General features: G+C 39.7%; 1 protein-coding gene across 1 annotated transcript in view; it reads right to left on the bottom strand.

Moving 5' to 3' along the window:
* Window positions 1–3,638: 3,638 nt before the first annotated feature.
* GPR78 (G protein-coupled receptor 78) overlaps window positions 3,639–14,301 on the bottom strand; it is a 58,639-nt gene continuing 47,976 nt past the window's right edge. The window contains exon 3 of the mRNA XM_073610815.1: window positions 3,639–5,397. Coding sequence (XP_073466916.1) covers window positions 5,160–5,397 — 238 coding nt within the window. The 3' untranslated portion in view covers window positions 3,639–5,159. The remainder of the gene's footprint in view (window positions 5,398–14,301) is intronic.

Below are 14,301 nucleotides of genomic sequence, written 5' to 3'. Positions count from 1 at the left end.
GCAACAACTATTTTCGCCATAGAATAGGACTTAGCCATTGTACATTGTTTTGCACTATTATAAAAAAATGCAGATATATATACCTAAAACAAAATTAAGTTTTTTGTTTGTAATTGCTATACTATATAATGTATAATATCCACAGAAGGATCTTTTCTTACCCATTTCCTGGGCTTTATTTAAACAGTGAACTATGAATTTTCCCAAGTGTTGGGGCATGTGAAAAGTGATATTGCAAATAACAATAAAGAACACTAATTCTCCCAGAGAACCACTGTGTTTATGGCAAGGTGTCAGCCTACAAACAGTGCTAACATTAGGGTGAAGGCTTTTCTTGTGTTATTATTGTTAGGAGCAATAAAATAAAGATTTTTTCACAACCTGTAAATTGTTCCAAGGTCCTTTAACGTCTGAAAAATAGTACAAATAGTCCATATAAAAAAGCAATCCAGCTATTTTATCTAATTTATGTTTTAGTTAGTATATATATATATATATATATATATATATATATATATATATATATATATACACACACACACACACCATATACAATAAACTGTATATATATTTATATATACAACACATAAAGCAGTTACCTCAGAATTTAATATTTAGGTTATCAAGAGAACTAGTAATCTTTTAAACAACGAGGTCAGAGGTCTCAGTGACATACTATTGTACATACACTATATTGTCAAAAGTATTGCGACACCTGCCTTTACACGCACATGAACTTTAATGGTATCCCAGTCTTAGTCCATAGGGTTCAATATTTCATTGGCCCACCCTTTGCAGCTACAGCAGCTTCAAATCTTCTGGGAAGGCCGTCCACAAGGTTTAGGAGTGTGCCTATGGGAATGTTTGAGCATTCTTCCAGAAGCACATTTGTGAGGTCAGGCAGTCTCCGCTCTAATTCATCCCAAGGGTGTTCTATAGGGTTGAGGTCAGGACTCTGTGCAGGCCAGTCAAGTTCCACCACCCCAAACTTACTCACCCATGTCTTTATGGACCTTGCTTTGTGCACTGGTGTGCAGTCATGTTGGAACAGGAAGGAGCCATCCCCAAACTGTTCACACAAAGTTGGGAGCAGAAAATTGTCCAAAATGTCTTGATATGCTGACACCTTAAGGGTTCCCTTCACTGGAATTAAGGGGCCAAGCCCAACCTTTGGAAAACAACCCCACACCATAATCCCCCCTCCATTAAATGATTTGGACCAGTGCACAAAGCAAGGTCCATAAAAATATGGATGAGCGAGTTTTGTGTAAAGGAACTTGACTGGCTTGCACAGAGTCCTGACATAAACCCAATAGAATACCTTTGGGATGAATTAGAGCAGGGACTGCGAGCCAGGCCTTCTCTCCAACATCAGTGCCTGACCTCACAAATGCCCTTCTTGAAGAATGGTCAAACATTCCCATAGACACACTCCTAAACCTTGTGGACAGACTTCCCAGAAGAGTTGAAGCTGTTATAGCTGCAAAGGGTGGACCAACTCAATACTGAACCCTACGGACTAAGACCGGGAAGCCATTAAAATTCATGTGTGTATAAAGGCAGGCTTTTCCAATACTTTTGGTAATATAGTGTAGTTATGAAAACCATACTCCATGCACCTCTGTACATTGTGACACCTCTGTCCATTGTAGTTTTACCCTAATCTGTAGAAAAACCAACACTGGAACATATTCACCATTATATACATTTAGAGAGGACTTACCTAGACGTTACATTTTTGGTTTTGGGATTAATATTACTTTAATTTCAGTTTTCTTAGGGTTGTAGGCTTTCAACAAATCCAATCCAAACATTTTATGAACAGATTAGATTAAATCAGATGAAATGTCAGTTATATAACGCCAGCAGCCTACAGAATTGTATTGGGTGCAGAAAACTTTTGGTGCCATTGGTATATTGTGTTTTCATAACAGTATGGGATAATTCATTTTTAAATGGAATATTAAAGCTGAAATCTAGTCAGGCTGCAAAACAATCAGTTCAAGTACAAGTGTGACAATATAAAGGATTTGTAATTCTGTGCTGCCAGTCTTGGGAACCAGGCACTCTCACTCATTACAACAGTGGCAAAGCAAGGTCAAGAACATATCTCCAGCCTGCTGTTTGAATAACAAAAAGTAGCAGCATATTAATGAGGCATCATTCACTTTTCTCCCATAAGCACATGTATGCAGGACCCCTGCTTGGCTCTTAGTGCTGCTCCTCACTCTCCCAGTGAGAGTGCTGCTGTACAGGGGATTTCAAGAGGCTAATATTAAGACAATTACAATATGCAATAAAGATATATTTCATTTCTATTAAACAGAAAAAAAATATCTGTTTAGGACTATTGCAAGGAGAAAAAAAATAAATGATAACATATTGCTATTGAACTTCATGGTGATAGTAACTTGTGTGACCAGCATTAGTTGTGACCTACTCAACTGTCATTCACCATCTCAGAACATCAATGTGAAACGCTTCTTAATCCTTGCTTGACATGAAAAGTGGGCAGAAGTTATGGCATGGATTATAAGGATGTAAAGAGGTGGAGTTTAATTTCACCCTTTAAAAATACGCTATATGTTCTTTATATACATTAAAAAAAAAGATGTCTTCCCTACCTACCTCTTTGCGCACTTTAAAGGGACTCTGCAAGTGTTATAAAAACTTCAAAATAAGGTCTCCTTGTAAAGAAAAACTTAATACTTACCTGTTCCACAGCTGATCTTTGCTCTCTTTAAGAGCTAATGCTTGTTTAAAAAAAAAAATACAAATACAACTTTGGCAAAATTTTTAAATTGTTGGATGCTCTGTTTCCCACTACACTTGGTTGGCCAGTGATTTGATTAATTGGCCCCTCTGTCACAACAGGGCACTGTAGTGATGTAGCAGGCAAACCACAGTGCCTAGGGGGACTATGCACCTGACCCTTCTGAAAGTGTGATGGATGCAGAAGAATCTTCATTAAGCTTTAGTTCTTTAAAAGAGTGAAGATCAATGGTAATCTGCAGTGGGGCAGGTATGTATTACTGTGTGTCAGGAACAAAAATGTAATATATTGCAGCTCACAAGTCCTTAATGTGGTGACAGCATTCACTTTTTTCATGCTTTTTCCCTATATTTTCCAAAAAAGAGGCTTTTTTTTGGATTGGATTATTATTATGTGAGCAAATAAAGGAACTATCATTGAAGATATTACCATGTTGCCGGCTATCTTCTTGTTTGGATTTGAACTTCAAAGGTTAACAGAAACTTTTGCCTGTGTACTGGTGTTCTTCATTCCACAACTGACCAGAGGCTAAGTGCAGCTCTTTCTTTTTCCTCTTATTTTTATAATGATCTTGTGAGTTACACACTTCCTGTCCTAGGAGGACAACGCTCACTCACTCTACTGTATCTAGGATGAAGCAACGTTGCCACAGAGGCCGCACTCCTCATTTGTACTGCAAACACTTTCCTATCCCCTTAACAAAAGGAGAAGGAGTTCTGTAGTCCACAAAAGAGAACTGAAAAGGCTGATCATATTGTGTTAGATTTCAGTTCAGTGCATAGGTTCTGGCAGGAGCAAAAGGTATTTTCTGTAATTGCACAATTAGATAAGATTAGTGACTAATTAGGCACAGTGCACAAAAAAATATAAAAAATACAAATTTATTGATAAAACAAATTCAATAAAACCATGATACAAAATCAACAGCTGATCATCCACAAAGGTATATTTACAGAGACCATCCTAACATCCATGGGTGATACAGACAAATATATTAGGTAAATACCAGGGGAAGTCCCCAGGATCCTACAATGACGAACTATAACGACCAAAGAGAGGAGGCTGTTATAGTCCGTCATTGTAGGATACTGGGGACTCCCCCCATTATTTACCAAATATATTTGTCTGTATCTTTTTGGATGAGGCCCAAGTCTATCATTAAACAGAATCCATGGGTGATAATCACCACGTGTGAATAGATAAACCCCAACTTGTTTAAATTTTTCGAAAAATCTTCATTAGGGGAAGATGATGGTCAATCTGGAATGTCAATACAGAAATATAATAATATTCTCATACAGAAATTGAAAAGCAATGGTTATCATGTCATTATGTGGTACTTACAGCATATACATATAGTCCACAGTAAGATACAGCTGAAAGTCCCAAAGGGTTGATTTACTAAAACTGGAGAGTGCAAAAATCTGGTGCAGATGCGCATGGAAGCCAAATCAGCTTCCAGTTTTTGTTTTGTTTTTCGTCATAGCTTAATTGAACAAGCTGAAGTTAGAAGCTGATTGTCTGCACCAGATTTTGCACTCTCCAGTTTTAGTAAATCAGCCCCAATGTGTCAATGAAGCACAATTCCACATAGGAGTGTTTGGCCAGGGGAGCACAAGGGGGTGCTCACAGGACTTTCCTGTACATAATGCCTTAAATATTACTTTATATTAGTCAATAGTGCAAAATAGACTAGAATAACATGCCAATACTACATAGAGCTTACTACTAAATGGGATCCAGAAAGACAAAGCAAGCCCAATTTACAACATAGAAATATATATGGATTTCTATATGAAAGGGGCATAGTAGAAAAGGGGCATAAATAAAAATAAGCTCCTAATAGGGACCAATAGATTCCAGATCGAGCATCATCTCCCCCTGATAAAGATTTTTTGAAAAATTCAAACAGGGTTTATCTATTCACATGTGGTTATCACCCATAGGTGTTAGAAAGGTCTCTGTAAGTATATGTTTGTGGATGATCCGCTGTTGGTTTTATATGATGGTTTTAATGAATTTGTATGATCAATAAATTTGTATTTTTATAATAATTTGTGTGAAGTACCTAAAAAGTCCCTAATCTTATCTAATTGTGTATGGTTCTACATATGGGATGTTGCACTTAGCATGGTCAGACATATATAATTTTGGGTATGTTCTGTACTTGTGGAGAACGTACTGTATGTAACCTGAAAAACAAAACCAATGCGGTTACTTCATCTAAGGACCGGTAAGCTAAAATATATAATTTTTTCATTCTTGGGTTTAGATATACTTTACATTTTTTCTTTGCAAGGAGACCTTATTTTAGCGAAAGAGGCGCCTTAATGCCCAAAGTGCTGAAACTTTGTCCAGAGCTGTGTTAGAGATGTCAGGAGGCTTCTTAGTTTGTTCTGTGCAAGCAATAGTCATTTTCAGTGTCCAAAGAGCTGTTGTAGCCAGATGAAGGATACAGTTCTCTCTTCAGTATCCTGTTGACAATGTTGAGTAGGACTTTCTTGTACTGCTGACGGAGAAGGGAATAAACAAAAGGATCAGCCGCAGCTTTACTGTATGCAAGGCACTTGCTTGCCATACCCCAGTAGTTGTTTATTTTTACGTACGGAAGAAGCTCTATCAACCTAGAGAGAACAAGAGAGCAGAAAATAAGGTATTTTGGTCAAAGACATGCATGACTTAGGCATAGTCAGCTCTGAGCTAAAAAAAAAAAAGAGTACTTTCTAACCATTCTTACAGTATTGAAAATTCACCCAGCGTGTGAGTCATTTCATGCACAGTTACACATACTAAGAAATGAAAGGGATTTTCATATTAGCATTCGCAAAAAAGTACAGAGAATAGCACAAGGTGACAGAACATTTAAAAATTCCTCACTAACCTGTATTTAAGGGAAATTATACCATATTAAGAATGCATAAGTCACTTTTTTTCCATTAAAAGTTTATCTCTCACTAAGAATAACAGTCTTTGACAGAATAAAAAAAAATGATAGTAGCTTGTAGAGACCCTGCCATAAGCAATAGTGTCCCTATTCTAATTTAGTGTTGCTGGGCTGTAGTCAGTGTTAATTTTATTGATGAAATTAATCTAAAATAGAATTCAAATTGACAAAAAGTCAACTGATGAAAGCTATGATGAAAATCAATTCCAATTTTTGTCAACGAACGAAATGGAACAAAAATGTGAGAGAGGGATGTTCACCCACCTGAACTTCCGTTTTCCTTGGTGCTTTATCTTTCTGTTAAAGCCCCAGCCCCCTGATTCTATCGGCAAGCTGTATTCCCTGAGAGACGCAGTCTCCCATCAATCCTTTCCCTTTCTTATGCAGTTCCACACATTACACTCATTCACACTATCTCTTTGGCGCCCTCTGCCTTTTCTAAATCGGTAACACAATTTCATCCTTAGCCTATAATATTAGTACATTAAAGTTTAAACATGTATTGCACTTTTGCACCACCACATAAGAATAAGTTGGGGGGATCTAGTAAGTTGCTGAAAAAAATGTTTTCTTAATATTTAATGTTGGTAATATGTGCAATGGTATTACAGTCAATAGAATTTACATTTTTTTATATATATTTTAAAGCTGCACTTCTGTTTGTCGCAAAGCAATATTTTTATTTGTTTATGACACTTGGTTTAAGGTATAAAGATGTTATATATCACAACAGCTAAATCTATGTCTGTAGTGTATGTGCAAACCTTAATACCATAAATAATACCATGTTATTAGATTTTTACTTCAGGAGTATACAATGGGTTTGGCAATTCTAGAGACATGCTTAAATAATGCATTTCCATTAAACCCATCTGATTTCAGTCAACTAAAATGTATTGGAGATTTTAGTAGACTAAAATACAATTAAAACAAATCCAATTCAGATGTATAAAGTTTTACAAGACCATGAACTTTATAGGCACCAGAGTACAACAATTTCTTTTAAAAATATAAACATACATTTTTTTTACAAGATTTTTAAAACCCATTCACCCAAAAAAAAGAAGTGTAGTGTTGCAAAAAACAAAGAAAGTCCTTTTGAGGGGAGCTCCGCTTTAAGGTTTTTGTGTACTACTGTCTGCTGCTGGGGAGTGTCCCTGTCAATAGTGGGAAGATCCAATAGGCTGGGTTATGCAACTTTTTATCTCTCTGGCCAACCAGGTTTATTGCCAGTGGAGCATAATGGGAAAGGGTATATATACAGTGCCTTGAAAAAGTATTCATACCCCTTGAAATTTTCCACATTTTGTCATGTTACAACCAAAAACATAGATGTATTGTATTGGGATTTTATGTGATAGACCACAAAGTGGTACATAATTGTGAAGTGGAAAGAAAATGATAAATGGTTTTCAATTTTTTTTATAAATAAATATCTGACAAGTGTGGCGGGCATTTGTATTCAGCCCCCTTTACTCTGATACCCCTGACTAAAATCTAGTGGAACCAATTGCATTCAAAAGTCACCTAATTCATAAATACAGTCCACCTGTGTGTATATTTTAATCTCAGTATAAATACAGCAGTTCTGTGAAGCCCTCAAAGGTTTGTTAGAGAACCTTAGTGAACAAATAGCATCATGAAGGCCAAGGAACACATCAGACAGATCATGGATAAAGCTGTGGAGATGTTTAAAGCAGGGTTATGTTATAGAAAAATATCCCAAGCTTTGAACACCTTACGGAGCACTGTTCAAGCCATTAGCCAAAAATGAAAAGTGTATGGCACAACTGCAAACCTACCAAGACATGGCCGTCCACGTAAACTGACAGGCCAGGCAAGGAGAACATTAATCAGAGAAGCAGCCAAGAGGCCCATGGTAACTCTGGAGGAGCTGCAGACATCCACAGCTCAGGAGGGAGAATCTGTCCACAGGACAACTATTAGTCGTGCACTCCACAAATCTGGCCTTTATGGTAGAGTGGCAAGAAGAAACCATTGTTGAAAGAAAGCCACAAGAAGTCCCGTTTGCAGTTTGCTAGAAGCCATGTGGGGGACACAACAAACATGTGGAAGATGGTGCTCTGATCAGATGAGACCAAATTGAATTTTTCCCCCTGGGCCATCGGTGGAGCAGCACTCCCCCCCGCGGCACTAACACACTCCCCCACCACCACCCGCTGTCCTTACCTTGGATGTGGGTGGTAAGAGTGTGGCAGGCTTGGGGAAATGTGCACATGTATTTACACACACGCATGTACACACACAAGTGCATATATTCATACACGTATACACATATGCATAAGCAAACACACCATAAAATTCAAAAAACATTAAATAAAAAAGATGAAAATAATAATCCAGGTATGGGAAAAGACCCCAGAAGAGAGAAAAGAAAAGAAGGAAGAAAAACGATAGGAGGCTCTGGGGAGAGGCATTCTAATGTAAGTGTGTTAGAAAGTTTAAAAAAGAAAGAACGAAAGAAATGAATATCTAATATTCATTATTAACAAAAATTAACAAACGAATGAATGGATTAGATCTTACATATAAAATTGAATTGTATATATATATATATTTATTATATCTTTTATTTATGGAAAGGGTGAATTTATATAGATTTTTATACTTGTGAAAGTATGTGCTGTTATAAGCTCATAAGCATTTCTTGGGAGAGCTCACATATGGCAATAATTAGTTGGTTTTCCTCACCTTTCCCCATCTGTGAGAAGGAAGGATTTACATACTTTAAGATGTAAAAGTTCAATATTTTAGTTAAGAATATAATTTCTTTATACTACAGTATTTCTTGATTATGATATTTTTATTAACATTGTGTTTTGAATGAATATAATATACATACTGATATATGTAGTATTTGATTTAGAAGTTAAAGGAAACTTATGTTGTATATGTTAAAATAGGTTTACACACTGTTTTTGGCCACTCTTCAGGAATGTCAAGCCCCACCCTTGTGTAAGGTGGGAGTGGAACTATGTTTCATTAAAAGCCTGCGGTTTTCTGTAGAACTATAAGACAAACCAAGCCTTTGTAGGAAGGAAGGGTCATATTTTAGAAGAAGGTGGGGGCTGAATTTAGGAGTAAAAGGAGTTAAACAGAGAGATTTGCTGGCACACATGACACATCACGAGATATTGAAGGAAGCTGGTACAGCTTCACAAACACACAGACATGTATCTGATTCAATCTTCATCCTAAGAATATAATACATTATTGATAATTTTACATTCTACATTTTGATATTGTTCTTGTAATATTTTGCTATTTTATTATTAAATCCATTTTTGAGTTTTTACACAGGAACTGAAGGACTTTCTTGGAACTTTTCTCATCAATATGAATTATTGAATATCGATATTAATACCGTAGAAAACGAGAATTCAACAAAGTGGAAATCCAGATCCCACCTCAGGTTTAACCCCTGAGGTGATCTAAATTTTAATCTAAAAATCCACCATGCTTATCTCCCCAGTAGCCTTCTCTCCCTATCACCTCCTCTGGTGGTTTGGTTTCCACCCAGAGACTGATCAAATTAATCACCTTGCAGGTGGACAGACAAACAAGGAGAGTGCCATAGCCAAAACCCCGGATGCTGGAATCAGGAGTAGGAGCACTAGATGCTCCTGACATTACCCCCCTCTAATGAGGGCCCCCCCCGACCCTTAAAGATGAGCCAGACATCGAGCACAGGACCTTTAGACTGGGCAGAGGTCAGTGGATCCACAAGGTCAGGTTGGTTAGCAGGTGACGTGTCACAGGAGTCAAGCCGGATAGCTGATAGCTTTCCCGGGGCGTCAGAGGGGGCGTGGCCACCAGGTTATGTAAACAGGTGGCCCCGCCCCCTCTGACGCCCTGGGAAAGCCATAGGGAAGTCCCCGTGCGTCAGATGGGGGCGGGGTCACCAGGGAACGCCACCATGTGGCCCTGCCCTCAGTTATAAAAGAACTGTCAAGGCGAAGACGCGTCATGCGGCGGGTGCCTCCCATAGAGGTGGGTCGGTCGCAGCTTTGTTTTCTTTTTCTTTTTCAGTCTATCGGCAGAGTGAGAGAAGATGAATGGACTTTGTGGGACATTTTTTTTTTTTAATAAAGGACTTGTCCCAAGCCGTGTCTTGTCATTTCTACAATTTTGACACTTTTTTGTGAAATGGTAGGGGTACATTTGTACCCCGTTACCATTTCACACGGGGGGAGGCCGGGATCTGGGGGTCCCCTTGTTAAAGGGGGCTTCCAGATTCCGATAAGCCCCTTGCCCACAGACCCCCACAACAACTGGGCAAGGGTTGTGGGGATGAGGCCCTTGTCCCCATCAACATGGGGTCAAGGTGCTTTGGGGGGGCTACCCCAAAGCACCCTCCCCATGCTGAGGGCATGTGGCCTGGTTGGCAGAGCGATAGAAGATCAATGGACTTCGTGGGATATTTAAATTTTGTTATTTTTTAATAAAGGACTTGTCCCAAGCCATGTCTTGTCATTTGTACAATTTTTACACTTTTTTTGTGAAATGGTAGGGGAACATTTGTACCCCATTACCATTTCACACAGGGGGGAGGCCGGGATCTGGGGTCCCCTTGTTAAAGGGGGCTTCCAGATTCCTATAAGCCCCCCTCCCGCAGACCCCCACAACCATCGGGCAAGGGTTGTGGGGGTGAGGCCCTTGTCCCCATCAACATGGGGGCAAGGTGCTTTGGGGGGCTAGCCCAAAGCACCCTCCCCATGTTGAGGGCATGTCCTGGTACAGTTCAGGAGGGGGGCCACTCTCTCGTCCCCCCGTCTTTTCCTGCGGTCTGTCAGGTTGCGTGCTCGGATAAGGGTCTGGTATGGATTTTTGGGGGGACCCCCACGCCATTTTTTTTTAAATTTTGGCATGGGGTTCCCCTTAATATCCATACCAGACCTACAGGGCCTGGTATGGATTTTGGGGGGACCCCCACAAATTTTTTTTTTTAATTTTGGTTCGGGGTTCCCCTTAATATTCATACCAGACCCCAAGGGCCTGGTATTGGACTGGGGGGATCCCATGCTGTTTTTTTCAATGACTTATTTTATCTGTATTGCCGGGACCGACAATTCATTATAGCCGCGAGTAGTTTTAAATGACTTTTTTTCCTTTAGAAATGACATTTTGTGCAGGACTATTCTAAACATGGGAAAATGCGCCACTTTACAGGCATACTATAGACACCCCCCAGGTGTGAAATTTAAAGGAATATTTCACTTTTATTGTTTCACTTTAAGCATTATTAAAATCACTGCTCCTGAAAAAAAACGGCTGTTTTTAAAACTTTTTTTGCTTGCATATAAGCCTTTAAAATGAGCCCTTTTGATTATTCATGTTCGTGTCCCATAGACTTTAACGGTGTTCGCGTGTTCGAACAAATTATTTGCCTGTTCGCATGTTCTGCTGCGAATGTCAAGCCTCACCCTTGTGTAAGGTGGGAGTGGAACTATGTTTCATTAAAAGCCCGCGGTTTTCTGTGGAACTATAAGACAAACCAAGCCTTTGTAGAAAGGAAGGGTCAGATTTTAGAAGAAGGTGGGGGCTGAATTTAGGAGTAAAAGGAGTTAAACAGAGAGATTTGCTGGTACACATGACACATCACAAGATATTGAAGGAAGCTGGTACAGCTTCACAAACACACAGACATGTATCTGATTCAATCTTCATCCTAAGAATATAATAAATTATTGATAATTTTACATTCTACATTTTGATATTGTTCTTGTAATATTTTGCTATTTTATTATTAAATCAATGTTTGAGTTTTTACACAGGAACTGAACGGACTTTCTTGGAACTTTTCTCATCAATATGAATTATTGAATATCGATATTAATACCGTAGAAAACGAGAATTCAACAAAGTGAAAATCCAGATCCCACCTCAGGTTTAACCCCTGAGGTGATCTAAATTCTAATCTAAAAATCCACCATGCTTATCTCCCCAGTAGCCTTCTCTCCCTATCACCTCCTCTGGTGGTTTGGTTTCCACCCAGAGACTGATCAAATCAATCACCTTGCAGTGGACAGACAGACAAGGAGAGTGCCATAGCCAAAACCCCGGATGCTGGAATCAGGAGTAGGAGCACTAGATGCTCCTGACATTACCCCCCCTCTAATGAGGGGCCCCCGACCCTTAAAGATGAGCCAACCATCCAGCACAGGACCTTTAGACTGGGCAGAGGTCAGTGGATCCACAAGGTCAGGTTGGTTAGCAGGTGACGTGTCACAGGAGTCAAGACGGATAGCTGATAGCTTTCCCGGGCATCAGAGGGGGCATGGCCACCAGGTTATGTAAACGGGTGGCCCCGCCCCCTCTGACGCCCCAGGAAAGCCATAGGGAAGTCCCCGTGCGTCAGATGGGGGCAGGGTCACCCAGGAACGCTACCGTGTGGCCCCGCCCTCAGTTATATAAGAATTGTCAAGGCGAAGACGCGTCATATGGCGGGTGCCTCCCATAGAGGTGGGTCATCGCAGCTTTGTTTTTTTTTCTTTTTCAGTCTATCGGCGGAGCGAGAGAAGATGAATGGACTTTGTGGGACTTTTTTTTTTAATAAAGGACTTGTCCCAAGCCGTGTCTTGTCATTTGTACAATTTTGACACTTTTTTGGTAGAGGTACATTTGTACCCCGTTACCATTTCACACGGGGGGAGGCCGGGATCTGGGGGTCCCCTTGTTAAAGGGGGCTTCCAGATTCCGATAAGCCCCCCGCCCACAGACCCCCACAACCACTGGGCAAGGGTTGTGGGGATGAAGCCCTTGTCCCCATCAACATGGGGTCAAGGTGCTTTGGGGGGGCTACCTGTGGCCTGGTTGGCGGAGCGATAGAAGATGAATGGACTTCGTGGAACATTTTAATGTTTTTGTTTTTTAATAAAGGACTTGTCCCAAGCCATGTCTTGTCATTTGTACCATTTTTACACTTTTTTGTGAAAAGGTAGGGTTACATTTGTACCCCATTACCATTTCACACAGGGGGGGGAAAGGTGATAAAGTGCCAGGTGAGGGTGATATATAGTGTTAAAAAAGTAAAATAATTGATTCATAAATATATTATATCAAATGATATATGCATCACAGAACAATAATAACAGTGCTCCAAACAAAAACCCAGTACAAGGTGATAAAAATACTTATATTAAGCAAACCACAATGAAAGAAGTTGATGTTGAAGTTCAATGATAGGTAAATCCAATGATGCTTTCCTCGGTTCAAAAATATAAAAAAGGCTGGATAGTGTAATATCATTTAGACATGATATTTATTGCAGATAAAACGTCAGCGTACTCACACTTTTATGGTGCTTCCAGGGCACCAAACTACAGCAGACAGTAAAATCCAATGTAAAAAGGCTTGAAAACTTATGTAACAGCAGCTGCTCAGAGAGCGTGTGTGCTGACTCCTCCACCGCCCTGGCCCCTCCCCTACATGTGGCAACACAGGGCTTGTCGCGTGTCTTCCTCAGGGGGATATCAATCTTTTTTTACCTTTTTTTTACTGAACAGTCACATGATGTCCTAGGATCTCCAGCAGCTTCAATGAAGCAAAGAGTAGCAATTAAACTCTCAGGGTAACAACGCTCAATTGCATGAAAAAGGAAGAGGAGGGCTCCATGGTGCAGTATTTCAATAACAATTTTAATATAATTAGTAGTAACTTACAGTTGATGTAACAGATAAACAGCATAAGTAAACAGGAACTTTCCGATCTCAGCCGCGACCAGAAGATGACGTCACCACGGCTCTTTTCACTGACGTGTTGCGTCACTGACTTTTTCAAAGAAAACCCTTTCATAAAAAGAGTTCTTCAAAAAAGTAAGTAGTTGTCGTGTGTTCCTATTATTATTATTACTTGTATGCTGCTCCATGTGCTTTTCTTTACTGTTGTACAGTTTAAAATGGCAAGTTTCAGGTTTGTGGGCACAGTAATCGTTCGTAGTAAACATCGTTTGTTCGCCCACTAATACGATGTTTTCGGCAGATCCAGGTTAAAATCCAGGATGTTTTCGGCAGATCCAGGTTTGTTTAGGCCTATTTATATTAAAAGAAGTTTATGACATTGTTGTCTAGATGGGCTTGATTCAGTGTAAGCAGAGGACACTCAGCAGCTGTTTACACATCTGGACGCAGGAGCATTAGTGTGGGACACCAGAACAAACTTTTTAGGGTGTCCCACACAGGTGCTCCAGTGGATACTAGGGGTGTCTCCATGTAGGAGAATTGTACAAAAAAGGTAAGTATTCCACCTTTATAAAGGGAAAAAAAATAATGTCTTCAGATTGGAACTCTGCCAAAAAAGACAATTATACTACACTTCCAAGCAATTTTCCATATTACTATTTCTGGCCTCAAATATCTGTGTGCTAAGTATACCTTTTTTTATGCACATCTGAGGACACCAGGGACCTCCCACCTACTAAAGAAAAGCACATCCCCACACCACAACCAGAAGATGTGGAGGAAGGAGAGGTTTAGGAAGTGGGCGAAATAGTGACCACAACAGGTGAGCATCTGAGACCACAGCTTCAGGTAATAGATGGATGCCTGCATATTTATAATACATG

This window comes from Aquarana catesbeiana, linkage group LG01, assembly GCF_042186555.1.
Source record: "Aquarana catesbeiana isolate 2022-GZ linkage group LG01, ASM4218655v1, whole genome shotgun sequence".
Classification (NCBI taxonomy): Eukaryota; Metazoa; Chordata; class Amphibia; order Anura; family Ranidae; genus Aquarana; species Aquarana catesbeiana.
Note: the sequence above shows the minus strand (reverse complement) of the source record. Positions and strands in the feature narration are given on the sequence as shown.